At 40.7% G+C, this 27329-nt stretch overlaps 1 protein-coding gene across 13 annotated transcripts in view; it reads right to left on the bottom strand.

The window, feature by feature from the left end:
• The window catches only part of LOC108713967 (neurexin-2-beta), a 404763-nt gene that overhangs the window by 148774 nt on the left and 228660 nt on the right, over positions 1 to 27329 (bottom strand). For all 13 annotated transcript variants that reach the window (XM_041590057.1, XM_018257736.2, XM_041590065.1 and 10 more), the window contains 3 exons: positions 21045 to 21235; positions 20335 to 20508; positions 19720 to 19839 (listed from right to left, as the gene is read on the bottom strand). In XM_041590057.1, coding sequence (XP_041445991.1) covers positions 19720 to 19839; positions 20335 to 20508; positions 21045 to 21235 — 485 coding nt within the window. The remainder of the gene's footprint in view (positions 1 to 19719; positions 19840 to 20334; positions 20509 to 21044; positions 21236 to 27329) is intronic.

Here is a 27329-nt window from a genome sequence, read left to right as displayed (position 1 = left end):
CCTTGTTCACATTCTGTCTAAATATCCATAATATTACCGTCTCCAGAAAAAACACCGGAGTGACTTTTTTCAAGCAGCCATAATATATTTTACGTAATCCGTATCCACCGCTGTAGTAGTGTATACGTTGACCTTGTAGGCATTATTTGCACACTGTTTTCTTCAACCCGCCATCTAGCTGTGTGACCTTGTTCACATTCTGTCTAAATATCCATAATATTACCGTCTCCAGAAAAAACACCGGAGTGACTTTTTTCAAGCAGCCATAATATATTTTACGTAATCCGTATCCACCGCTGTAGTAGTGTATACGTTGACCTTGTAGGCATTATTTGCACAGTGTTTTCTTCAACCCGCCATCTAGCTGTGTGACCTTGTTCACATTCTGTCTAAATATCCATAATATTACCGTCTCCAGAAAAAACACCGGAGTGACTTTTTTCAAGCAGCCATAATATATTTTACGTAATCCGTATCCACCGCTGTAGTAGTGTATACGTTGACCTTGTAGGCATTATTTGCACACTGTTTTCTTCAACCCGCCATCTAGCTGTGTGACCTTGTTCACATTCTGTCTAAATATCCATAATATTACCGTCTCCAGAAAAAACACCGGAGTGACTTTTTTCAAGCAGCCATAATATATTTTACGTAATCCGTATCCACCGCTGTAGTAGTGTATACGTTGACCTTGTAGGCATTATTTGCACACTGTTTTCTTCAACCCGCCATCTAGCTGTGTGACCTTGTTCACATTCTGTCTAAATATCCATAATATTACCGTCTCCAGAAAAAACACCGGAGTGACTTTTTTCAAGCAGCCATAATATATTTTACGTAATCCGTATCCACCGCTGTAGTAGTGTATACGTTGACCTTGTAGGCATTATTTGCACACTGTTTTCTTCAACCCGCCATCTAGCTGTGTGACCTTGTTCACATTCTGTCTAAATATCCATAATATTACCGTCTCCAGAAAAAACACCGGAGTGACTTTTTTCAAGCAGCCATAATATATTTTACGTAATCCGTATCCACCGCTGTAGTAGTGTATACGTTGACCTTGTAGGCATTATTTGCACACTGTTTTCTTCAACCCGCCATCTAGCTGTGTGACCTTGTTCACATTCTGTCTAAATATCCATAATATTACCGTCTCCAGAAAAAACACCGGAGTGACTTTTTTCAAGAAGCCATAATATATTTTACGTAATCCGTATCCACCGCTGTAGTAGTGTATACGTTGACCTTGTAGGCATTATTTGCACACTGTTTTCTTCAACCCGCCATCTAGCTGTGTGACCTTGTTCACATTCTGTCTAAATATCCATAATATTACCGTCTCCAGAAAAAACACCGGAGTGACTTTTTTCAAGCAGCCATAATATATTTTACGTAATCCGTATCCACCGCTGTAGTAGTGTATACGTTGACCTTGTAGGCATTATTTGCACACTGTTTTCTTCAACCCGCCATCTAGCTGTGTGACCTTGTTCACATTCTGTCTAAATATCCATAATATTACCGTCTCCAGAAAAAACACCGGAGTGACTTTTTTCAAGCAGCCATAATATATTTTACGTAATCCGTATCCACCGCTGTAGTAGTGTATACGTTGACCTTGTAGGCATTATTTGCACACTGTTTTCTTCAACCCGCCATCTAGCTGTGTGACCTTGTTCACATTCTGTCTAAATATCCATAATATTACCGTCTCCAGAAAAAACACCGGAGTGACTTTTTTCAAGCAGCCATAATATATTTTACGTAATCCGTATCCACCGCTGTAGTAGTGTATACGTTGACCTTGTAGGCATTATTTGCACAGTGTTTTCTTCAACCCGCCATCTAGCTGTGTGACCTTGTTCACATTCTGTCTAAATATCCATAATATTACCGTCTCCAGAAAAAACACCGGAGTGACTTTTTTCAAGCAGCCATAATATATTTTACGTAATCCGTATCCACCGCTGTAGTAGTGTATACGTTGACCTTGTAGGCATTATTTGCACAGTGTTTTCTTCAACCCGCCATCTAGCTGTGTGACCTTGTTCACATTCTGTCTAAATATCCATAATATTACCGTCTCCAGAAAAAACACCGGAGTGACTTTTTTCAAGCAGCCATAATATATTTTTACGTAATCCGTATCCACCGCTGTAGTAGTGTATACGTTGACCTTGTAGGCATTATTTGCACACTGTTTCTTCAACCCGCCATCTAGCTGTGTGTATTATCGTTTCCAGAAAAACCAACTGAGTTTTTGTTGTTGTTGTTGTTTTTTAAAAAATAATGCCAGGCAAAGGCAGGCCGCCACGCAGAGGCCGTGCTAGGGGCCGTGCTGCTATGCAATCCTGTGGCCCTAGCAAATTGCCCAGTTTTAAAAAGCCAATGACCCTGAACTCCCAAAATGCTGAAGAGGTAGTTGACTGGCTTACACAGCACACCCCATCCTCTACCGTTTCTAACTTTACCACAACATCCTCCTCATCCTCCACTGCTATGGCCACCCCACGTAACACTTCCTCCACCACCGGTGCCCCTTCTTCACTGGGGTCAGAGGAGTTATTTTCCCATGAGTTTCTTGAACTGAGTAATGCGCAACCATTATTGCCAGAAGAAGATGAAGGAGATGAGGACCTTACACCAGATTTAATTCTGGAAGAGAACACGACAGAGATGGACATAATGAGTGATGAGGAGGGAGGTCCCCGCTGCTGCTTCCTTCTGTGATGTGTCAGAAGAAATTGATGCATCTGAGGAGAATGATGATGAGGAGATTGATGTTTTGTGGGTGCCTAGTAGAAGAGAGCAAGAGGAGGGTAGTTCAGATGGAGAGACGGAGAGTCAGAGAGGCAGTAGGAGAATAAGACTTAGAAGAAGCAGGGAGGACAGCCCGCAGGGATCAGTAGGGCAACAACATGTATCGGCACCTGTGTTCAGCCGGCCAACGCACCCGCCATTGCCGCCAATGCCGCCAACTTCTACTGTTACCGCCAGATTGCACACTTCCAAAAAGTCAGCAGTGTGGGATTTTTTAATGTGTGTGCCTCTGACAAAAGCATTGTAATTTGCAATGAGTGCAGTCAGAAACTGAGCCTTGGTAAGCCCAACAGCCACATAGGTACAACTTCTATGCGAAGGCACATGAGCGGCAAGCACAAAGCACTTTGGGAGCAACACCTCAAAGGCAACAGGCAAACTAAAAGCCACACTCCTTCTGGTCCAGCATCTTACTGCTCTACCTCTGCTCTCCTTGACCCGTCTGAACCACCCTCCACTCCGCCTTCCACCTTGACCACCTGTTCCCATTCCCAGTCATCTGCCACCAGCCAAGTTTCTGTGAAGGCCATGTTTGAGCGTAAGAAGCCAATGTCTGACTGTCACCCCCTTGCCCGGCGTCTGACAGCTGGCTTGTCTGCACTCTTAGCCCGCCAGCTTTACCATACCAGCTGGTGGACTCTGAGGCCTTCCGCAAATTTGTAGCAATTGGGACACCGCAGTGGAAGGTACCCAGCCGCAATTTTTTTTTCTAAAAAGGGAATACCACACCTGTACCAACATGTGCAGAGCCAAGTTACCGCATCTCTGTCACTTAGTGTTGGGCCAAAGGTCCATATGACTACTGACGCATGGTCCTCCAAGCATGGTCAGGGCAGGTATGTCACCTACACTGCCCACTGGGTGAACTTGGTAATGGCTGGGAAGCAGGGAATGGGTAGCTCAACAACAACAGTGGAGTTGGTGTCACCGCCACGGATTGCACGCCTTTCTGCCACCACCTCTACTCCTCCATCGCTCTCTACCTCGTCTTCTTCTTCTTCTTACTCTGCTGCTGGGTCCTCCTTCTCCTCCTCCACACCTGTGCACCCCCAGCTCCCCCTAGGCTATTCGACGTGCCAGGTACGCCGTTGTCACGCTGTCTTGGGGATGACGTGCCTGGAAAGCAAAAACCATACCGGATCTGTACTCCTGTCATCTCTGCAGTCACAGGCCGATCGGTGGCTGACCCCACACCAACTGCAGATCGGAAAAGTGGTGTGTGACAATGGAAGCAATCTGTTGGCAGCGTTGAGACTAGGCAATTTAACACATGTGCCCTGCATGGCACATGTGTTAAATTTAATAGTCCAACGTTTTGTCTCCAAGTACCCAGGATTCCAGGACGTTCTCACCCAGTCCAGAAAGGTGTCGGCCCATTTCAGACGTTCCTACACAGCCATGGCACGCCTTGCTGACATTCAGCAGCGCTACAACATGCCAGTCAGGCGTTTGATTTCTGACAGCCAGACTCGCTGGAATTCAACGCTCCTTATGTTGGAACGTCTGCTGCAACAACAAAGGGCCGTCAACGAGTACCTTTTTGAACTGGGTGGTAGGACTGGATCTGCACAGCTGGGGATTTTTTTCCCCCGTTACTGGGTGCTTATGCGCGATGCCTGCAGGCTCATGCGACCTTTTGAAGAGGTGACAAATATGGTCAGTCGCACCGAAGGCACCATCAGCGACCTAATACCCGTCGCTTTATTCCTGGAGCGTGCCGTGCGACGAGTGACAGATGAGGCTGTAGACCAGCGTGACGAGGAGCTGGAAGCGCACGATTTCTGGTCGGAATCACCAGAACGAACCCAGGCACCTGCTGCAACGCAGGGAGAGGTGCCAGAAGTGGAGTCAGAGGAGGAAGGTGGCTTTGTGGAGGAGGAGGAGGAGGACCAACAGGAGCAGGCTTCCCAGGGGGCTAGTGGTGACCTTTTGGGGACCCCTGGTCTTGTACGTGGCTGGGGGGAGGAGACCGTGGATGATGCAGTCCTTGATAATGAGGAAGCGGAGATGGATAGCTCTGCATCCAACCTTGTGAGAATGGGGTCTTTCATGCTGTCATGCCTGTTGAAGGACCCCCGTATCAAGAGGCTTAAGGAGAAGGACCTGTACTGGGTCGCAACGCTACTAGACCCTCGGTACAAGCATAAAGTGTCAGAAATGTTACCAACATACCACAAGTCCGAAAAGATGCGGCATTTACAAACCAGCCTGCAAAACATGTTGTACAATGCTTTTAAGGGTGATGTCACTTCAGGAACTCATCAACATTCCAGGGGCAGAGGTGCCAGTAATCCTGCCACGAGCACACCTGCAAGGACAAAGCCCTTTGGCCAGTCTGTAACGTCAGACATGCAAATGTTTTTCTGTCCAAGGCAGCGCCACAACCCTTCTGGATCCACCCTCAAAGAACGCCTCGACCGGCAGGTAGCGGACTACCTGGCATTAACTGCAGATATCGACACTCTGAGGAGCGATGAACCCCTGGACTACTGGGTGCGCAGGCTTGATCTGTGGCCAGAGCTGTCACAATTTGCCATGAACCTCTTGTCTTGCCCAGCCTCAAGTGTGCTCTCAGAAAGGACCTTCAGTGCAGCAGGAGGGATTGTAACTGAGAAGAGAACTCGCCTAGGTCACAAAAGTGTCGATTACCTGACCTTTATTAAAATGAATGAGGGGTGGATCTCGGAGGGTTACTGCACGCCGGAAGACTTGTTCTGACTTCTATGCAGCTGTCCTTCTCTTCAAGCCTCATGACTCCACACACAGCTGTCCTTTAGCGTCCTCCTCCTCCCTCCGCCACCGTTACAAACTAGGGTGCAAACCCTACTGGTTTAATTTTTTCTGGCCTCTGTGCTTCAGTGGCTGCAACCAAAAAAACTGGGCAAACAATGTCTACAAGGTCAACGTATGGCAAAAAATGACTATTTTCAGCATTTATATGGCATATTTTTTCTGGCAACTGTGCTTCAGTGGCTGCGTCCAAAAAAACTGGGCAAACAATGCCTACAAGGTCAACGTATGGCAGTTGTTTAAAGAGAACAGTAGATTACTAGCCAGCAAAGCTACCTAAGCTAAAATGTCCCTCAAATCCCTGCAGACTTCTGTCCCTCCAATACAGAGCAGTATCAAGCAGATTACTAGCCAGCAAACTTACTATCATCTGTCCCTGAAATCACTAACAGCTCTCCCCCTACACTATCTCTTCCAAGCACACACAGGCAGATTTTTCAGATACATTTTTGCCCTTGATCCCCCTCTGGCATGCCACTGTCCAGGTCGTTGCACCCTTTAAACAACTTTAAAATCATTTTTCTGGCCAGAATTTTTTTTTTTAGATGTTAAAGTTCGCCTTCCCATTGAAGTCTATGGGGTTCGCGAACCGTTCGCGAACCGCTCGCGTTTTTGCGCAAGTTCGCGAATATGTTCGCGAACTTTTTTTGTAAGGACTGCTTTTATTTATTTTTTTGTTGTTTTACTACTACTACTACTACTACTATAAGAGCCCAGTGCTATTAGTCTAGCAGTGTTGGGGAGTGGGACTGGTGTGCTAATCTGCTGCTCCTAGTAGTTCAGCAGCACCAACTTTAATTTTTTTTTTTAATATTCATTTTTTTTTTATTTTACTTTTTTTATTTTACTACCGCTGTAGTAGTGTATAAGTTGACCTTTTAGGCATTATTTGCCCTGTAGGCATTATTTGCACAGTGTTTTCTTCAACCCGCCATCTAGCTGTGTGACCTTGTTCACATTCTGTCTAAATATCCATAATATTACCGTCTCCAGAAAAAACACCGGAGTGACTTTTTTCAAGCAGCCATAATATATTTTACGTAATCCGTATCCACCGCTGTAGTAGTGTATACGTTGACCTTGTAGGCATTATTTGCACAGTGTTTTCTTCAACCCGCCATCTAGCTGTGTGACCTTGTTCACATTCTGTCTAAATATCCATAATATTACCGTCTCCAGAAAAAACACCGGAGTGACTTTTTTCAAGCAGCCATAATATATTTTACGTAATCCGTATCCACCGCTGTAGTAGTGTATACGTTGACCTTGTAGGCATTATTGCACACTGTTTTCTTCAACCCGCCATCTAGCTGTGTGACCTTGTTCACATTCTGTCTAAATATCCATAATATTACCGTCTCCAGAAAAAACACCGGAGTGACTTTTTTCAAGCAGCCATAATATATTTTACGTAATCCGTATCCACCGCTGTAGTAGTGTATACGTTGACCTTGTAGGCATTATTTGCACACTGTTTTCTTCAACCCGCCATCTAGCTGTGTGACCTTGTTCACATTCTGTCTAAATATCCATAATATTACCGTCTCCAGAAAAAACACCGGAGTGACTTTTTTCAAGCAGCCATAATATATTTTACGTAATCCGTATCCACCGCTGTAGTAGTGTATACGTTGACCTTGTAGGCATTATTTGCACACTGTTTTCTTCAACCCGCCATCTAGCTGTGTGACCTTGTTCACATTCTGTCTAAATATCCATAATATTACCGTCTCCAGAAAAAACACCGGAGTGACTTTTTTCAAGCAGCCATAATATATTTTACGTAATCCGTATCCACCGCTGTAGTAGTGTATACGTTGACCTTGTAGGCATTATTTGCACACTGTTTTCTTCAACCCGCCATCTAGCTGTGTGACCTTGTTCACATTCTGTCTAAATATCCATAATATTACCGTCTCCAGAAAAAACACCGGAGTGACTTTTTTCAAGCAGCCATAATATATTTTACGTAATCCGTATCCACCGCTGTAGTAGTGTATACGTTGACCTTGTAGGCATTATTTGCACACTGTTTTCTTCAACCCGCCATCTAGCTGTGTGACCTTGTTCACATTCTGTCTAAATATCCATAATATTACCGTCTCCAGAAAAAACACCGGAGTGACTTTTTTCAAGCAGCCATAATATATTTTACGTAATCCGTATCCACCGCTGTAGTAGTGTATACGTTGACCTTGTAGGCATTATTTGCACACTGTTTTCTTCAACCCGCCATCTAGCTGTGTGACCTTGTTCACATTCTGTCTAAATATCCATAATATTACCGTCTCCAGAAAAAACACCGGAGTGACTTTTTTCAAGCAGCCATAATATATTTTATGTAATCTGTATCCACCGCTGTAGTAGTGTATACGTTGACCTTGTAGGCATTATTTGCACAGTGTTTTCTTCAACCCGCCATCTAGCTGTGTGACCTTGTTCACATTCTGTCTAAATATCCATAATATTACCGTCTCCAGAAAAAACACCGGAGTGACTTTTTTCAAGCAGCCATAATGTATTTTACGTAATCCGTATCCACCGCTGTAGTAGTGTATACGTTGACCTTGTAGGCATTATTTGCACAGTGTTTTCTTCAACCCGCCATCTAGCTGTGTGACCTTGTTCACATTCTGTCTAAATATCCATAATATTACCGTCTCCAGAAAAAACACCGGAGTGACTTTTTTCAAGCAGCCATAATATATTTTACGTAATCCGTATCCACCGCTGTAGTAGTGTATACGTTGACCTTGTAGGCATTATTTGCACACTGTTTTCTTCAACCCGCCATCTAGCTGTGTGTATTATCGTTTCCAGAAAAACCAACTGAGTTTTTGTTGTTGTTTTTTAAAAAATAATGCCAGGCAAAGGCAGGCCGCCACGCAGAGGCCGTGCTAGGGGCCGTGCTGCTATGCAATCCTGTGGCCCTAGCAAATTGCCCAGTTTTAAAAAGCCAATGACCCTGAACTCCCAAAATGCTGAAGAGGTAGTTGACTGGCTTACACAGCACACCCCATCCTCTACCGTTTCTAACTTTACCACAACATCCTCCTCATCCTCCACTGCTATGGCCACCCCACGTAACACTTCCTCCACCACCGGTGCCCCTTCTTCACTGGGGTCAGAGGAGTTATTTTCCCATGAGTTTCTTGAACTGAGTAATGCGCAACCATTATTGCCAGAAGAAGATGAAGGAGATGAGGACCTTACACCAGATTTAATTCTGGCAGAGAACACGACAGAGATGGACATAATGAGTGATGAGGAGGAGGTCCCCGCTGCTGCTTCCTTCTGTGATGTGTCAGAAGAAATTGATGCATCTGAGGAGAATGATGATGAGGAGATTGATGTTTTGTGGGTGCCTAGTAGAAGAGAGCAAGAGGAGGGTAGTTCAGATGGAGAGACGGAGAGTCAGAGAGGCAGTAGGAGAATAAGACTTAGAAGAAGCAGGGAGGACAGCCCGCAGGGATCAGTAGGGCAACAACATGTATCGGCACCTGTGTTCAGCCGGCCAACGCACCCGCCATTGCCGCCAATGCCGCCAACTTCTACTGTTACCGCCAGATCGCACACTTCCAAAAAGTCAGCAGTGTGGGATTTTTTTAATGTGTGTGCCTCTGACAAAAGCATTGTAATTTGCAATGAGTGCAGTCAGAAACTGAGCCTTGGTAAGCCCAACAGCCACATAGGTACAACTTCTATGCGAAGGCACATGAGCGGCAAGCACAAAGCACTTTGGGAGCAACACCTCAAAGGCAACAGGCAAACTAAAAGCCACACTCCTTCTGGTCCAGCATCTTACTGCTCTACCTCTGCTCTCCTTGACCCGTCTGAACCACCCTCCACTCCGCCTTCCACCTTGACCACCTGTTCCCATTCCCAGTCATCTGCCACCAGCCAAGTTTCTGTGAAGGCCATGTTTGAGCGTAAGAAGCCAATGTCTGACTGTCACCCCCTTGCCCGGCGTCTGACAGCTGGCTTGTCTGCACTCTTAGCCCGCCAGCTTTTACCATACCAGCTGGTGGACTCTGAGGCCTTCCGCAAATTTGTAGCAATTGGGACACCGCAGTGGAAGGTACCCAGCCGCAATTTTTTTTCTAAAAAGGGAATACCACACCTGTACCAACATGTGCAGAGCCAAGTTACCGCATCTCTGTCACTTAGTGTTGGGCCAAAGGTCCATATGACTACTGACGCATGGTCCTCCAAGCATGGTCAGGGCAGGTATGTCACCTACACTGCCCACTGGGTGAACTTGGTAATGGCTGGGAAGCAGGGAATGGGTAGCTCAACAACAACAGTGGAGTTGGTGTCACCGCCACGGATTGCACGCGGTTCTGCCACCACCTCTACTCCTCCATCGCTCTCTACCTCGTCTTCTTCTTCTTCTTACTCTGCTGCTGGGTCCTCCTTCTCCTCCTCCACACCTGTGCACCCCCAGCTCCCCCTAGGCTATTCGACGTGCCAGGTACGCCGTTGTCACGCTGTCTTGGGGATGACGTGCCTGGAAAGCAAAAACCATACCGGATCTGTACTCCTGTCATCTCTGCAGTCACAGGCCGATCGGTGGCTGACCCCACACCAACTGCAGATCGGAAAAGTGGTGTGTGACAATGGAAGCAATCTGTTGGCAGCGTTGAGACTAGGCAATTTAACACATGTGCCCTGCATGGCACATGTGTTAAATTTAATAGTCCAACGTTTTGTCTCCAAGTACCCAGGATTCCAGGACGTTCTCACCCAGTCCAGAAAGGTGTCGGCCCATTTCAGACGTTCCTACACAGCCATGGCACGCCTTGCTGACATTCAGCAGCGCTACAACATGCCAGTCAGGCGTTTGATTTCTGACAGCCAGACTCGCTGGAATTCAACGCTCCTTATGTTGGAACGTCTGCTGCAACAACAAAGGGCCGTCAACGAGTACCTTTTTGAACTGGGTGGTAGGACTGGATCTGCACAGCTGGGGATTTTTTCCCCCGTTACTGGGTGCTTATGCGCGATGCCTGCAGGCTCATGCGACCTTTTGAAGAGGTGACAAATATGGTCAGTCGCACCGAAGGCACCATCAGCGACCTAATACCCTTCGCTTTATTCCTGGAGCGTGCCGTGCGACGAGTGACAGATGAGGCTGTAGACCAGCGTGACGAGGAGCTGGAAGCGCACGATTTCTGGTCGGAATCACCAGAACGAACCCAGGCACCTGCTGCAACGCAGGGAGAGGTGCCAGAAGTGGAGTCAGAGGAGGAAGGTGGCTTTGTGGAGGAGGAGGAGGAGGACCAACAGGAGCAGGCTTCCCAGGGGGCTAGTGGTGACCTTTTGGGGACCCCTGGTCTTGTACGTGGCTGGGGGGAGGAGACCGTGGATGATGCAGTCCTTGATAATGAGGAAGCGGAGATGGATAGCTCTGCATCCAACCTTGTGAGAATGGGGTCTTTCATGCTGTCATGCCTGTTGAAGGACCCCCGTATCAAGAGGCTTAAGGAGAAGGACCTGTACTGGGTCGCAACGCTACTAGACCCTCGGTACAAGCATAAAGTGTCAGAAATGTTACCAACATACCACAAGTCCGAAAAGATGCGGCATTTACAAACCAGCCTGCAAAACATGTTGTACAATGCTTTTAAGGGTGATGTCACTTCAGGAACTCATCAACATTCCAGGGGCAGAGGTGCCAGTAATCCTGCCACGAGCACACCTGCAAGGACAAAGCCCTTTGGCCAGTCTGTAACGTCAGACATGCAAATGTTTTTCTGTCCAAGGCAGCGCCACAACCCTTCTGGATCCACCCTCAAAGAACGCCTCGACCGGCAGGTAGCGGACTACCTGGCATTAACTGCAGATATCGACACTCTGAGGAGCGATGAACCCCTGGACTACTGGGTGCGCAGGCTTGATCTGTGGCCAGAGCTGTCACAATTTGCCATGAACCTCTTGTCTTGCCCAGCCTCAAGTGTGCTCTCAGAAAGGACCTTCAGTGCAGCAGGAGGGATTGTAACTGAGAAGAGAACTCGCCTAGGTCACAAAAGTGTCGATTACCTGACCTTTATTAAAATGAATGAGGGGTGGATCTCGGAGGGTTACTGCACGCCGGAAGACTTGTTCTGACTTCTATGCAGCTGTCCTTCTCTTCAAGCCTCATGACTCCACACACAGCTGTCCTTTAGCGTCCTCCTCCTCCCTCCGCCACCGTTACAAACTAGGGTGCAAACCCTACTGGTTTAATTTTTTCTGGCCTCTGTGCTTCAGTGGCTGCAACCAAAAAAACTGGGCAAACAATGTCTACAAGGTCAACGTATGGCAAAAAATGACTATTTTCAGCATTTATATGGCATATTTTTTCTGGCAACTGTGCTTCAGTGGCTGCGTCCAAAAAAACTGGGCAAACAATGCCTACAAGGTCAACGTATGGCAGTTGTTTAAAGAGAACAGTAGATTACTAGCCAGCAAAGCTACCTAAGCTAAAATGTCCCTCAAATCCCTGCAGACTTCTGTCCCTCCAATACAGAGCAGTATCAAGCAGATTACTAGCCAGCAAACTTACTATCATCTGTCCCTGAAATCACTAACAGCTCTCCCCCTACACTATCTCTTCCAAGCACACACAGGCAGATTTTTCAGATACATTTTTGCCCTTGATCCCCCTCTGGCATGCCACTGTCCAGGTCGTTGCACCCTTTAAACAACTTTAAAATCATTTTTCTGGCCAGAAATTTTTTTTTTAGATGTTAAAGTTCGCCTTCCCATTGAAGTCTATGGGGTTCGCGAACCGTTCGCGAACCGCTCGCGCTTTTGCGCAAGTTCGCGAATATGTTCGCGAACTTTTTTTCCGACGTTCGCTACATCCCTAGTAATCAGCTAAAACTGCTCCAACCACAACAAATAGACCTCTAGAACCTTATTAACATCCTAATTAATTCAGATTCTCTTCTTCCAAAGGTGGCTTTAATCTCAAATGCCTTTTTATATTCTAAAAATAGAAAGTACAGTATGTTGTTTAGTTTTGTACTTTTCAGCAGCCAAATGCATGAAATTCTTTAACATAAGCTAGTCAAGTTCATCTGACACTATTCAGAAAAAGTAAACTACCTTAAAATATCTTTTCCATTACCTAGGGATATAATATTTTAATTCACTGCTACCTTGTGAACCAGAAGAATGCATATTCTACCCTGTAACCAGCATATTATTCTGGTCAGCCACATTTCTTATTATACTGTAAATGTTTTATATTGCTCTATTATATTCAGATGAAAAATGTTTCATTATCAGTTTCCATTGTTCATGAAACTCTGGTGAACGTTTCATTAGTGTTTATTGAAGGTTTTATATTACTCATCAGAGCAAACTAAAGGATTTGTCACTCAAATATGAATACAAGAAAATGCATCTAAATAAGAAAAAATTTACATGAACAAATGAACATTTATGCATTATTTCTTCCATTTAATAGAGAACATTTATTTGTACACATTATTAATTTTTGTCACATTTCAGCACAGACAGAATCCTAAATATATAAGACAAAGACCATGTGATAATAGACCCTGTAAATTTATAGGGGTGCAGTAGATTAGAGGCCCTGTGGCACCCTGGGAAATTTGTTTAGGAACATATGCCATTGCCAAACACCTTAATGGTGGTAACAAAGGTCTTAGTCCAGTAACTTAAAGGAATTGCCTGCTTTTCACCAGGTACAAGTACGATAAGCAGAGTGTTGCTGACCTTTCCAAAAATTAAAAAGAATAACTACCCAGGGGCTATGGGATATTAAAATCTGGTACTGGGACTGGGAATTACAATCTGGTACTGGGAGAGGCTGAGATGAGGTGAGGAGGGTTCCTTAATCTTCTTTATAGAGAGTATAGTTATTGTATACTATATAAGTCTAGTAAAAAAGTTGAAGACGTAGGGGCACATTTACTTAGCTCGAGTGAAGGATTAGAAGGAAAAAAACCTCTGAATTTCGAAGGTTTTTTTGGCTACTTCGAACATCGAATTCAAACTAAAAATCGTTCGACTATTTGACCATTCGATAGTCAAAGTACTGTCTCTTTAAAAAAAGCTTTGACCACCTACTTCGCACCTAAAACCTACCGAGCACCAATGTTAGCCTATGGGGAAGGTCCCAATAGGCTTTCCTAGCAATTTGCGATCGAAGGAAAATCATTCGATCGATGAATTAAAATCCTTCGAATTGTTAGATTCAAAGGATTTAATCATTTTTCGTTCGATCGAACGAATTGCGTTAAATCCTTTGACTTTGATATTGGAAGTTGAAGGATTTAACTTCGATGGTCGAATATCGAGGGTTAATTAAGCCTCGATATTCGACCCATAGTAAATGTGCCCCTAAGTATGCTCAGGTTAAGTATTCATTTATGGCTGTAACTAGCCCATTCAATGACATAACTTTTTGAATAAGTTAAAATCTATGAAAATATAAATTTCTTTTGAATAACACAAACATGAAAATTCACTAGTATTGCAGCATTTTTATCTCTAATATGAGTGCAAGAACTTTGCATCCTGATACCCAATACATCCTTTCACCATATTTACTGATTTATCTCCAGGTATATAAACTTTGGCTTGAAAATTTACCTCTGCTATTTAATCCTCATATCACTATAACTCCCAAGAAGGGCAGCTAAATTAAAAAAAAAATTTAAATGTGCCCTCAATTATGATACTCAAGACAATTAATCACTTATAATAATTTATTTTAAGGCGCTATACAAAATAATGTAAGTGTATATACATATCTTGGAACTTACAGAATAGTACATCCCCCAATGGAGACAAGAGATTTTGGCAAATCAGATATGATTAACTTACTGGTATTAATATTTATTATTAATACCAGTAATTAATGTTGTATTGTCATGATTGATCTATTTACCTGACTGGCTTAAAGAATCAAATGTGTGTCTATGAGAGTTACCCCTTTAAAGAGATACTGTTTTGAACTAGGGATGCACCGAATCCAGGATTAGGAATCCTTCTGCCCAGCCAAACCGAATCCTAATTTGCATATGCAAATTAGGGGAGGGAAATCTTGTGACTTTTTGTCACAAAACAAGGAAGTAAAAAATGTTTCCCCCTTACCACCCCTAATTTGCATATGCAAATTAGGATTCAGATTCGGTTCAGTATTTGCACGAATCTTTCTCGAAGGATTCGGGGGTTCAGCCAAATCCAAATTAGTGCATTTGGTGCATCCCTATTTTGAACACACATTTTACTTTTTAAATGCAGCAGTTAATAGTGCTCTTAAAGCATAATACTGTAATGAAATATGTTTAAGTGTAAATATGTAACTTTGAATGAAAAACATCAGGCAAGCCGCTCTTAAAATGTTTACCTATGTAATATATATATATATATATATATATATATATATATATATATATATATATATATATATATATATATATATATATATATATATATATATATATATATATATATATATATATATAAATAAATCATAATTTTCATATTTGAATTGTGTTAAAAAAAATCATACTCAAACTTTAACAGTTTAGCCCTTTTTTTTAACAGTTCAGCCCTTTAATAACAGTTTAGTATTTTTCCAGCATAGGAAAGCTACTCTAAAACCTTTTCTATGAGAAATCCCTGAAACAAATAGACAAAAAAAAAATGTCCCATAAATGATCATTATACAAGGCTTGCAAAATCTGCCCTGAGATGATAGATGAGTCCTCCAGAGCTTTAATTATTTTCAACAGTTTTTCAAGTCTTCCTGAGTTAACATATGGCTTGTTCACCTTTAAAAATATAATTAACTTTTACTTAACAAATATCAAATAAACATAATTCCTAGGTAATGTATCTGTAATTTGACTTTAGTGGAGCAAATGGAATCTCAAACAAACACACAAACCTTAAAGGAAAACTATACCCCCAAAATGAATACTTAAGCAACAGATAGTTTATATCAAACTGAATGACATATTAAAGAATCTTACCAAACTGGAATATATATTTACATAAATATTGCCCTTTTACATCTCTTGCCTTGAACCACCATTTTGTGACTCTATCTGTGCTGCCTCAGAGATCACCTGACCAGAAATACTACAACATTAAGGGGCACATTTACAAAGCTCGAGTGAAGGATTCGAAATAAAAAAACTTCGAATTTCGAAGTGTTTTTTGGGCTACTTCGACCATCGAATGGGCTACTTCGACCTTCGACTACTACTTCGACTTCGAATTGAACGATTCGAACTAAAAATCGTTCGACTATTCGACCATTCGATAGTCGAAGTACTGTCTCTTTAAGAAAAACTTCGACCCCCTACTTCGGCAGCTAAAAGCTACCAAAGTCAATGTTAGCCTATGGGGAAGGTCCCCATAGGCTTGCCTGAGATTTTTTGATCGAAGGATATTCCTTCGATCATTGTATTAAAATCCTTCGAATCGTTCGATTCGAAGGATTTAATCGTTCGATCGAACGAATAATCCTTCGATCGATCGATCGCAGGATTTGCGCTAAATCGTTCGACTTCGATATTCGAAGTCGAACGATTTTAGTTCCTAGTCGAATATCGAGGGTTAATTAACCCTCGATATTCGACCCTTCATACATCTGCCCCTAACTGTAACAGGAAGAAGTGAGGAAGCAAAAGGCAGAACTCTGTCTGTTAATTGGCTCATGTGACCTTACATGTGGTTTGTATGTGTGCACAGTGAATCCTACGATCTCAGGGGGCGGCCCTTATTTTTTAAAATGGCAATTTTCTATTTATGATTACCCAATGGCACATACTACTATAAAAGTATATTATTATGATCATGGTTCATTTATATGAAGCAGGGTTTTACACATGAGCTGTTTTACTCAGTATCTTTTAATAGAGACCTACATTGTTTGGGGGGTATAGTTTTCCTTTAAGGCACATTTTCTTGGTGGACAGACTAAGCTCCAACTCAAAAAGTACTTGATTGAAATTGGAAAATGTTGTCTACTTCTGCAGAAATATTAAAATGGACAGTTCTCTGCTATGAATCAATTATATAAAAAGTTGAATTAAACATTATTGGAAATTTTAAATTACAGATTTTGTGTATTTTTCAAAATGTTATTTTGCACCATGTTTGCTTGACTATTTAAAGACCCAAAGACACATGGTAGTTATTCAGGTTATACAGTATATGTGTGTAATTAAGAGCTTATTTTAGCTTGCTTGTGTAAGACATTGACTGTCTTACATACTTGACACTGTATTACATGTATTACATGGAATCTCAAACAAACACAAAAACTTTAAGGCACATGTCTTGGTGGACAGACTAAGCTCCAACTTAAAAAGTACTTGCTTGAAATTGGTAAATGTTGTCTACTTCTGCAGAAATATTAAAATGGCCAGTTCTCTACTATGAGCCAGTTGAATAAAAAGTTGAATTAAACATTATTGGAAATTTTAAATTACAGATTTTGTGTATTTTTCAAAATGTTCTTTTGCACCATGTTTGCTTGACCATTTAAAGACCCAAATACACAGGGAAGTTATTCAGGTTATGTGTATATGTGTATAATTAAGAGCTTATCTTAGCTTCGTTGAGTAAGACATTGACTGTCTTACATACTTGTCACTGTATTACATGGATGATGAGAAAAAAATGTAGCTTTTGAAATTTATTAAAATGAATAAAACACAAATATAAAAAATTCTTAACTTAGTAAAAGATATTGGGATTCACTAGCTAGTGTTGTATCAATGCAGTCATGATGTTAATTTGTTTTCAACCTTTGGCTAAAACACTTTTATGTTTTTATGTTTTAATTCTTAACATATTTATATCAATATTATGGGTTTTCTGACCTAAATAACTAAACACATGGTCCTTTTAGATAGGCACATATCTCCTCAGTGGTAATTTATATGTCTGCAAGTACAGTAATCGGTAACAAAACGAGGAAGGGTTTACAAGGGGTATGAGATGGCAGTGTGACCTTCAGTTGTTGCCACACTGACTCCCAATAACAGCATAATGACTGCCAGCAACCAGTGGCATACTGATTTCTATAATTAATGCTACAATGACTTTCTTTCTTAGTGACAATATCGGTACACATCACAGGGAAAAAAAATTGAAGAAATATTTTGCACAGTGTGAACTGAGGGTGCACAGTAAAGGAGGAAACCAGACAGGAAAAGGCAGATGGGAGTGCAGTGTACAGCGGGATAACAAAGGAAAGCAGCCAGAAGTGTTTTGATTGGCAGGAAACAGTGGTTACCACTTACCAGAGACAAAACATAATTTGTGAAATCACACATGTCCTAAATTAATGGAGATAAGCCAAAGTAAAGCCCTGTAGTTAATGACAGGGCAATCTGAAAGGAATAGCTGGGGTTGTGGCTGCCGGACTGTATGCGCATGAAAGTTTTGTGCAAGCACAGAATCAGGCATCATGAGTATAAGTAGCTTCTCCTATATTATAATTACAATTCTAATAGTGTTATATTTGTCTCAATCTTCTATTTGCACTTCAAAGGACAGTAACCCTTTAAATCAAATTAGCTAGCTGTAATTTCTTCTTATCTGGGTCAGCTAAAATGTTAATGACAGTTAGATACAGGAAGGATTTGGCTTGATGGATGGGCTTTTTCTAAATTTCAGCAGCTACTGTATGTCACTATGAAATGGCAGGTAAGGTGGAACGGAATATTTGAAAATATGAAATAAGCAATACATCTACCACGTAGACACAAAATTACTTGTGGAATTGTCCTTTACTACAAATCCTTCAAAATGTACAGCAAATTAAAACACATCATCATATTTATTATTGTGACATGAATTTCCAGATGCGACATGATAAAACACACTACATTTTTATTTTGGCCTTTTTGACCTTTGAAGAAGGAAAAGAAACCCCCACAGGGCTGGATTAATTTAAATATTTCATAACACAATAGTACAGCATAACAATTTCAGATCAAGTTGCCCGTCTGCCAGCTTTTCTATTAACATGATGTACACAGGGAGAAAGAAATGTGAACTGTCTGTTTTACTCAAAGTGATCTGCAGTGAGTTTACCTTTAATGAGCCCATTTTGTTATAAAACTTTGAAAGGGCAAACAATCTGACTCTAACTGAAATATAGAACGCAATGATTTGTTCATAGAAATTCACGGGTCTCAGAAGGCAGAAGTCAATGTCTCTTTGGCTTAGATGTACCAGCTAATGAAAACACAAATACTTATTATACCATGCTGCTTAAATAACTCATAATTCTGACCTATCTATGGAATATGTGGAATTTAAAAATAATTTTCTTTTTATGTCTGTGCAAGCTGCAGTAAATCTTTGATGCTTAATTTAAATTAGATTATAACAATATAAATCCTACAAAGTGTTACATTTTTTTTAAAATATTGTACATTTGTTCATTGTTTGTCTGAAATCTTAAAACGTTCTAAACCATTGACAGCTTTTAGTCGTAAAAAGTGTGCTGTAGAACTTTTACTTGATCTTCTTGCATAACACATTTCAAGAGGTCAGCCATCATCCAAATGAGATTTATTTGCAATAGATAATCGGGGTGTTATAGTAAGATCAAGATGATTAAAATGCATTACTTTTTATGCAAGTGCCCTTATTTATGTCTTTCATTGGCATAATAATTTGCTATATTTTAAAATTGTACAGAGCGGTGTATCCTAATAGTGCTTTATAAATAAAGTTATACATGAATACAGTACACAGTATGCATTATTTGGCTTAAGGTAACTGAGCTTCCTATCTTCAATAAAAAGAGGCTAGTAGTAAAATGCAGTATATGTATATTTAGATACTGTATCTATACCTTATATACTATGTATCTATAGTGCTTAATACTTTATTATGATTGTGTTAGCGCTATAAGATAAAATAAACATCATATGGGTATTAATAGAATGTATTGGAAGACAGATTTTATTTGCAGTGTAAATGATGAGTTATGTCTGTAGGTACAGTATGTGCTAGAAATTAAATATGTAAATAAAGGCTAAATCTGAAATAGAGAACATATATAGAGATAACAATTAAAATAATAAATCATAAATAATTTCTATTTCTATAGCAACTTACGATCATTGCAGAGTGGACCCCCATAAGATGTCATGGTGCAGTCACACATGAAACCGTCCCACTGCTGGAGACACACCCCAAGATTTCCACAAGACTCCTCCGAGCATGTTGTACTAGGGCCTAACAACCACATAACAGTAAAAAATTAAAATCCTGGGAGACATAGAACAAAAATATCAATAATTTAAAAAAAACAAAAAAAAATCTTGGAGCAAATTTCTTCTGTAGACTTTGTAAGCATCAAGCAGTCTTCAGCAGGAGAATTCAGACAGAGACCTAGCTATGATGTTTACAGATGACTAGTCTACTACCAATGCAAGCCTATTCCCATTAAGCAAGATATATTAAAGGGTTTTATATCTGAATAATAGTGTATTATTTCTGTTATCAATTGAAGAGTGATGTATGCAGCCCATAAAAAGTGATATTACTCCCTTTAAGATATATTTTCCAAAATATATCTTCCAGACAAAGATAACATTTTTAATAAAGAATGTCTTCATTAGGGGTGCTTTTAAATTACATTTTTTGTGTTCATTAACACTTTAAAGAGTATAGTACATTTGTATTCTTGTCAATAAAGTATAGTATTTGCATGATTTTCTATTATCTTACCATCACAACCCCTCTTCACAGGGCCTACTCGGTGGAGTGCATCATTTAGGAGTTCGGGGAGACGGCCATTGAGGTCCACAGAGGCAAGACAACCCTGGAAACCATCTCGAGATGCCACAAGTTTAGGTAAACTGACATACATATTTCTTGGGAGCCCACCAATATATAATTCACCTATTAATAATAAAACATGGGTTCTAGGTTATCAGCCTTATTAGGAAAAGTGATAATAGGTAATAAGTAACTACACGAATTCATGAAAATAATGTGCTGGCAGCATCAAAAATACATCTAACAGCTGTACGTTTGAATTCACTAACTGTTGAGTATAATTCCAAGCACAGTGAGTTTCTTGCATGCTTATGTAACCTTTGTTCTTTTATAAAACGAATAAGAACTTGCACCTACATAAATTCTATTTCCACTCCCCAGTAAAAGGGTCGTGCAAGTTCTCTTTACACACAAAAATGCCAAGGCCAACAACATTTTTTTTGTCGTTTCCTTTAACCCACAGCCCCCAACCTTGCTGAAATGCTCTATAAGAATTTTGGACCCTATATGAATACTTGGCTTCTGCAAAGACATGTAGAATCAATGCCAGAGAGCACACGCCAGTAATTAAGGTAAAATGATAACATACCAAATATTAAGACATTTTGGCAGTCAAAATGCTAATATCATGGGAATGGAATTAATTTGCTATTTCTTACCCTTTAAATCTAGATTGCTGGCTCCTGTGGAATGCTGTGTGACTGTCCTTCCATCAATTCTCAATGTATGAACATTTCCTGGATCTCGAGATATTGCCACACTGTGCCATTGGTTATCATTTAATGGTCGTTCTGAGTTGCCCTTCATCAGAGAAGGTCCATTGCCCAAATCAAAGACATAATGTATGTATCTACATGTATCCACAGAGAAAAAAGAAAAACGTTTTTTCCCCAATAGTAACAAATCAAGCAAAAAAAAATGTAGTTCCAGTAAAATCAAGACTTACTGTGATTATAAATTATTTGGAAAGATCATATAAAGCAACAAAAAAAGCAGTGGAAAAAAATAGTATCTAATAATCATTACAGTTAATAATAGCACTTGACTATCAATATTTTATATGAGCCAGATAAATTGATGTAAAAATGATATAACCATGAACACACATTAAAGAGCTCAACATTTGTAAATTGATTCCCATAACACCCACAAAAAAAAATCACATTTATTAGATCCACCATCCAAGTGTAAGGAATAAAAATAACATAACCCAAGAACCAGAAGGGAAAAAAACATATGCTTAAAACTACAATAGAAATGCCTGCAGGTTTTATGATACACTTTTAAATCCAGTATATAATGTAGTTGCATAGTAAGTAAGTTCGAAAAAAGGCACATGTTTATCAAGCACCTGAACAACCCCAACGTTCAGCCAGTCTTTCCTCATAGCTTAAATGTTCCATATCTTTTACCAGCTTAGTTGCCCTTCTCTGGACTCACTCTCATTTAATAATGTCCTGTTTGAGCACTAGAGAACAAAAATGAACAGCATATTATAGAAGGGGCCTTACCAGTGCTCTGTACAATGAAACAATAACCCCTCCCTCCTGTGAATCTATGCCCCTTTTAATACAGCTTAAGACATTATTTGCCCTTGATGCCACTAACAAGCATTGCTTGCTATAGCCAAGTTTATTATCTACAAAAACTACAAGGTCCTTTTCCATTATAGAATTGCCTAGTGTAGGACTATGATCATAAAAAGCCATCAAATTTGTCTGAAATGACATATCTTTCATAAAGCCATGCTGATTTCTGCTCATAATGCCATTCACTAGAACAAAATTTTGAATGTGATCCCTTAAAAAGCCTTCAAATAGCCCACCATAGGTGTCAAACTTACAAGCCTATAATTGCCAGGCTGAGATAATCTCTTTTAATGTCTTTTTAATATAGAAATGACATCTGCTTTCCTCCAATCCATACCAGAAGAAAGAGAATCTGAGAAAATAAGAAATAGAGGCTGGTCTAAAACTGGCTGGTGTGTTACATCTGGTCCTGGATCGATTGGGGCATTATGTTTTCTGCTAAAAACACAGAACAGTAATGGTTGTCAATTAAAATGATATTAAATTGTTAGTGTTCTCAATTTATTCCCTTAAGAAGTAAATGTAGAAGCACCTAGAACCACCCTATGTGGCTTAATATAGAAGTAAACAAGTTTATAGGAATGAAGAGAAAGGCATTTAAAAACTACAAGTCTGTGGGGACAAAAGTTGCATTTAATGAATATAAACACTATAATAAATGTTGTAAAACAGCAAGGAAAAAGGAAAAGATTGGAAATGAGGAGCGTATTACGGCAGAGGCTAAGACTAACCCCATATGCTTTTTACTTATATTAATATTAAAAAGATGCAGGTTGAGAGTGTTGCCCTTTTAAAATAATGGCAGCAGTATGGTGGTAACAAAGACAGAAAAGGCATATGTGCTGAATCAGTTATTTTCAGTTATTGTGTATACAATAGAGGAGTCAGAGTTCCCAGACCCACCTCATAGCTGCACTGTTGGTTTAGCTCAATCTAGTCAGTGGCTGACTCAGGATATGATTCATAAAGCTTTACTAAAAATTATGTGAACAAGGTGCCAGAACCACATGGAATACACCCTCAGGTTCTAAGAGAGCTTAGTTCAGTTTTAGATTGGCCTCTATTACTGATTTTCTCAGACTCACTTTCATCTGGTATGGTACCTATGGATTGGAGGAAAGCTGATGCAATTCCTAAATTTGAAAATGGATTATGATCTCAGCCTGGCAATTATAGGCCATTAAGTTTGACATCCGTGGTGGGCAAATTATTTGAAGGCTTGTTAAGGGATCACATGCAAAATGTTGTCCTAGTGAATGGCATTATGAGCAGCAATCAGCGTGGCTTTATGAAGGATAGGTCATGTCAGACAAATTTGATTGCTTTTTATGATGAGGTACTGTAAGTAAGATGACAGCAGGGGAGCTGTAGATGTGATATTTGGATTTTACTAAAGCTTTTGATACAGTGCCTCACAAATGACTGCTTTCTAAACTACGGTTATTTGCACATGGATAGGAAACTGGCTACAGAGGGAGGTTGTTAATGTTACATTCTCTACTTGGAGTAAGGTTCTTAGTGGGGTCCCTCCTGGGATCTGTATTTTGTATTTAACTTGTTCATTAATGACCTAGGGGGGTATTGTAAGTAATGTATTAGTGTGTACAGATGACACAAAAATATGCAGCCCAATTAATTCCATACAGGATGTGGCATCCTTGCAGCAGGATCTTGGCAAACTGGCAATCTGGGCAGCTAAGTGGCAGATGAGTTTCAATGTTGATAAATGTAAAGTCATGCATCTTGGATGTAAAAATATCCAAGCCACTTATACCCTTAATGGGATTGCACTGGGCAAATCCATTATGGAAAAGGACATTGGAGTCCTTGTAGATAATAAAGTGGCTGTAGCAAACAATGCCAGTCAGCAGCTTCAAGGGCAAACAAGTTGTTGAGCTGTTTTAAAAGGGAGGTTCGCAGGAGGCGGGGGTTTATTCTTCCACTGTACAGAACACCGGTAAGGCCCCATCAAAAATATGCTGTGCACTTTTGTTCTGTAGTCAGGGCTGGATTTACAAAGTGTGCGCCCCTAGGCCCACTGCCGTTCATCGCCCCTGTCCCCTCCCCTTTACTCGTGCAAATTTTCATCATCTGGACTGGAGCAATGGGGATTGGCACACGGGAAATTTAAAAAATGATTGTATCTCCAGCGCATCCCCAGTGTTTTTGAACCAATGTGGGTGTGGTTGGGCAGCATGCCACCCCCCTAAAATCCTGCCACCCTAGGCCTGGGCCTAGGTGGCCTTTACACAAATTAAGGCCTGTCTGCAGTGCTCAAATGGGACATGTTGAATTAGAGAGGGTTCAGAGAAGGGCACCTAAGCTGGTAAAAGGTATGAACAATTTCAGCTATGAGAAAAGACTGGTCAAGTTGGGGATGTTCACGCTGGAGAAGAGACGCTTAAGGGGAGGGAATATGATAGCTATGTATAAATATACATGGGGATTGTACAATAACCTCTCTAATACTTTATTTACCAGTAGGTCCTTACAGCTGACAAGAGGACACCCAGTCCGACTAGAAGAATCTTGAAGTCAGGAAGGAATTTTTCCTTTGAAGAGGCTTCAAACGTTTTTTTTTTTGCCTTCCTCTGGATCAACTAGCAGTTAGGCAGGTTATAAATGAATTTAAAAGGTTGAACTTGAGTTTCTTCAACCAAACTTACTAAGTTACTATAATTTGACAAAATCCAAATGAATGTTTAAAACCTGTGACTTTTCATCACACAAAATATAGTAATTGACGGCACCAGTCAGCGGTTTGTTATCTTAAAATGCCTTTATTCGGACATAGGCTCTGACCCCAAACACCCGGCAACGTTTCAGACCACTCTCGGTCTTTTCTCAAGCCACTCAGAAAAGACAGAGAGTGGTCTGAAACGTTGCCGGGTGTTTGGGGGTCAGAGCCTATGTCCCAATAAAGGCATTTTAAGATAACAAACCGCTGACTGGTGCCGTCAATTACTATATTTGGTTCGATGAACGGATTGAAGTTGGAAACCGTTGGACGTGCATCGCATTAAAGTAATTTGGAGGTGAGGGTGCTGACTGTGAAATTTGTGAAACTTTTCATCACACAAACAAGGAAACTGATTTTTTTTTTGTGCAGTTTTAACCCATCTTTGCCCTAATTTACATATGCAAATTAGGGTCAGATTTGGTTCAGGAATTTATCTGAATCTTTTATGAAAGATTCAGCTGAATTCTAAATTAGTGGATATGGTGCACTCCTACTTGAAACTGAAGCTTGCACAGAGCTGTGCATGGTCCAGACGTAGGAGTGTTTCTTATATGCATCACCAGAATATAACCTTCAGTGTATCGCAGAATAGTATATCTTTGATCTTGAGCAATGAAATGGGTTTAAAAAATACTTGTGGTATTTCGTCTATCTCTATTTTGTCTTTCTATATTGCCTATTCTCATTGAGGGCTCTGGTTTCCCTGTTGTTATTCCCTTGACAATGATCCTAAGTGATGTGTTCTTACACATCAGAACTATGCACTATATTCCTTTCATTACATCTGTCTATGAAGATTCTCATTTATCTAGTACAGTGATTCCGCAACCAGTAGATCGTGAGCAACATGTTGCTCTCCAACCTCTTGGATGTTGCTCCCAGTGGCCTCAAAGTAGGTGCTTATTTTTGAATTCCTGGCTTGGGAGCAAGGTTTGTTTGTATAAAAACCAGGTGTACTGTCAAACAGAGTCTCAATGTGGGTTGACAATCCACATAGGGGCTACTATATGGCCAATCACAGCACTTATTTTGCACCCCAGGAACATTTTTCATGCTTGTGTTGCTCCCCAACTCCTTTTACTTCTGAATGTTGCTCACGGATTCAAAAGGTTGGGGATCCCTGATCTAGTAGAATTAAGTCAAAGGCAACTGAACATCTAGAGTTTTTCTTGAAATTTTTCACCACTCATCAGTGTGGCTTCTTTGGTTCAAGTGTTAACTGAAGAACCAGATGAGTGGTGAAGTGTTTTCAAGAAAAACTCTAAGGGGGTTATTTACTAAACTCCGAAAGCAAAAATCCCAAAAAATTTTTCGGAATTTATTAAACCAGAGGATGGAAAAGTCAGAATCTGAAGATCCAGCATCTCAGACATATCGAGGTTGCATATAAGTCAATGGGAGAAGTCCCAACGATTTTTTGATGTACCCTGGGTTTCGGTCAATACCCTGAAGTTTTCGGATGAATATTATGAAAATATCACAAAAATCGTGAAAATCGGATGAAAAAGTCTGAAAAATTTGTGAAAATCTGATTTTTCCCGCAAAGCAAATTTTCGGGAAAATGTAATAATAAATAAGCATAAAAACCCTGAGCAGATTTGATCGGCGTTTGTAGCAGAAAATATTGAGATAAATTTGACTATTATAAATAATCCCCTAAATGTCCAGCTGCCTTTGACTTATTTCTACTAGATACTTTCATCACATCATTTTTGATAGCTCAGTCCCCACAAAAGACCTGTGAAGCAACCAAGTTTTCCATTATAAACTGCATGACTGAAAGAACCGAGCAGATTACAACCCAAATTCAGCATGTTGGCACAAGGAATTTTAGTGGGATGCCCCTACTTAGATGGGAACTCAAATTTCTCACATTGGCATCGACATTTATTTTTTGTATAAATTATTCAACACTAGCTATGTAAAATTCCATGATTGTATACTTAGATTGTATGTTCTAAAGGGCAGGGACCTCCTTGAGTCCATATTTCTTACCATATGGCACTTAATTAATTTCTGCTAGCGATGCACATAATTCACTATTTTGAGATTCAGCCAATTTCTGAATCCTTCATAATTTGTCTGTATCCCAAATCGAATCCAAACCATAATTTGCATATGCAATTGTAGGGATCCATAGGGTTAATATGCCCCCATGACTTTAAATCCCTACACTTCCTAATCTCCCTAGTTGCTGGGCAGATGCCCATGTAGCTAGTTGTAATTTGCATAGTTATGCTATTGGCCAAGAGGTGTGACCACTTCCTGTCACAGCTTGGTATAGTGGTTGTGAACAGGGAGCTCTTCCTCTTTGGCTCCTGATATCTGACCCATCCGGATGTCTCCATTGAGCCTGGGTACACCAAGGCCCAGTTAAGCCAGTCTTTATTTGTTAAAGCACTACACCGCACCTTCAATACTTCCATTTGTAAAGGCCCTGCTTTAAGTTATAGAGTCCAGTGTAAGCCATGCTCTAGTATACTAGCTGGTTGTTAACACCGTTGGCCGGGATAGTCCAAAAAACATGTTACACAATTTTTTAAATAATTTTTTACTTCCTTGATTGTGTAATGAAAAGTGATGTGTTTTTGATTCGGACAAATCCGAAACCTGCT

The sequence above is a fragment of the Xenopus laevis genome, chromosome 4L (genome assembly GCF_017654675.1).
Source record: "Xenopus laevis strain J_2021 chromosome 4L, Xenopus_laevis_v10.1, whole genome shotgun sequence".
NCBI lineage: Eukaryota > Metazoa > Chordata > Amphibia > Anura > Pipidae > Xenopus > Xenopus laevis.
The sequence above is the reverse complement of the archived record's forward strand: the minus strand, read 5'-3'. Positions and strand labels throughout refer to the sequence as shown.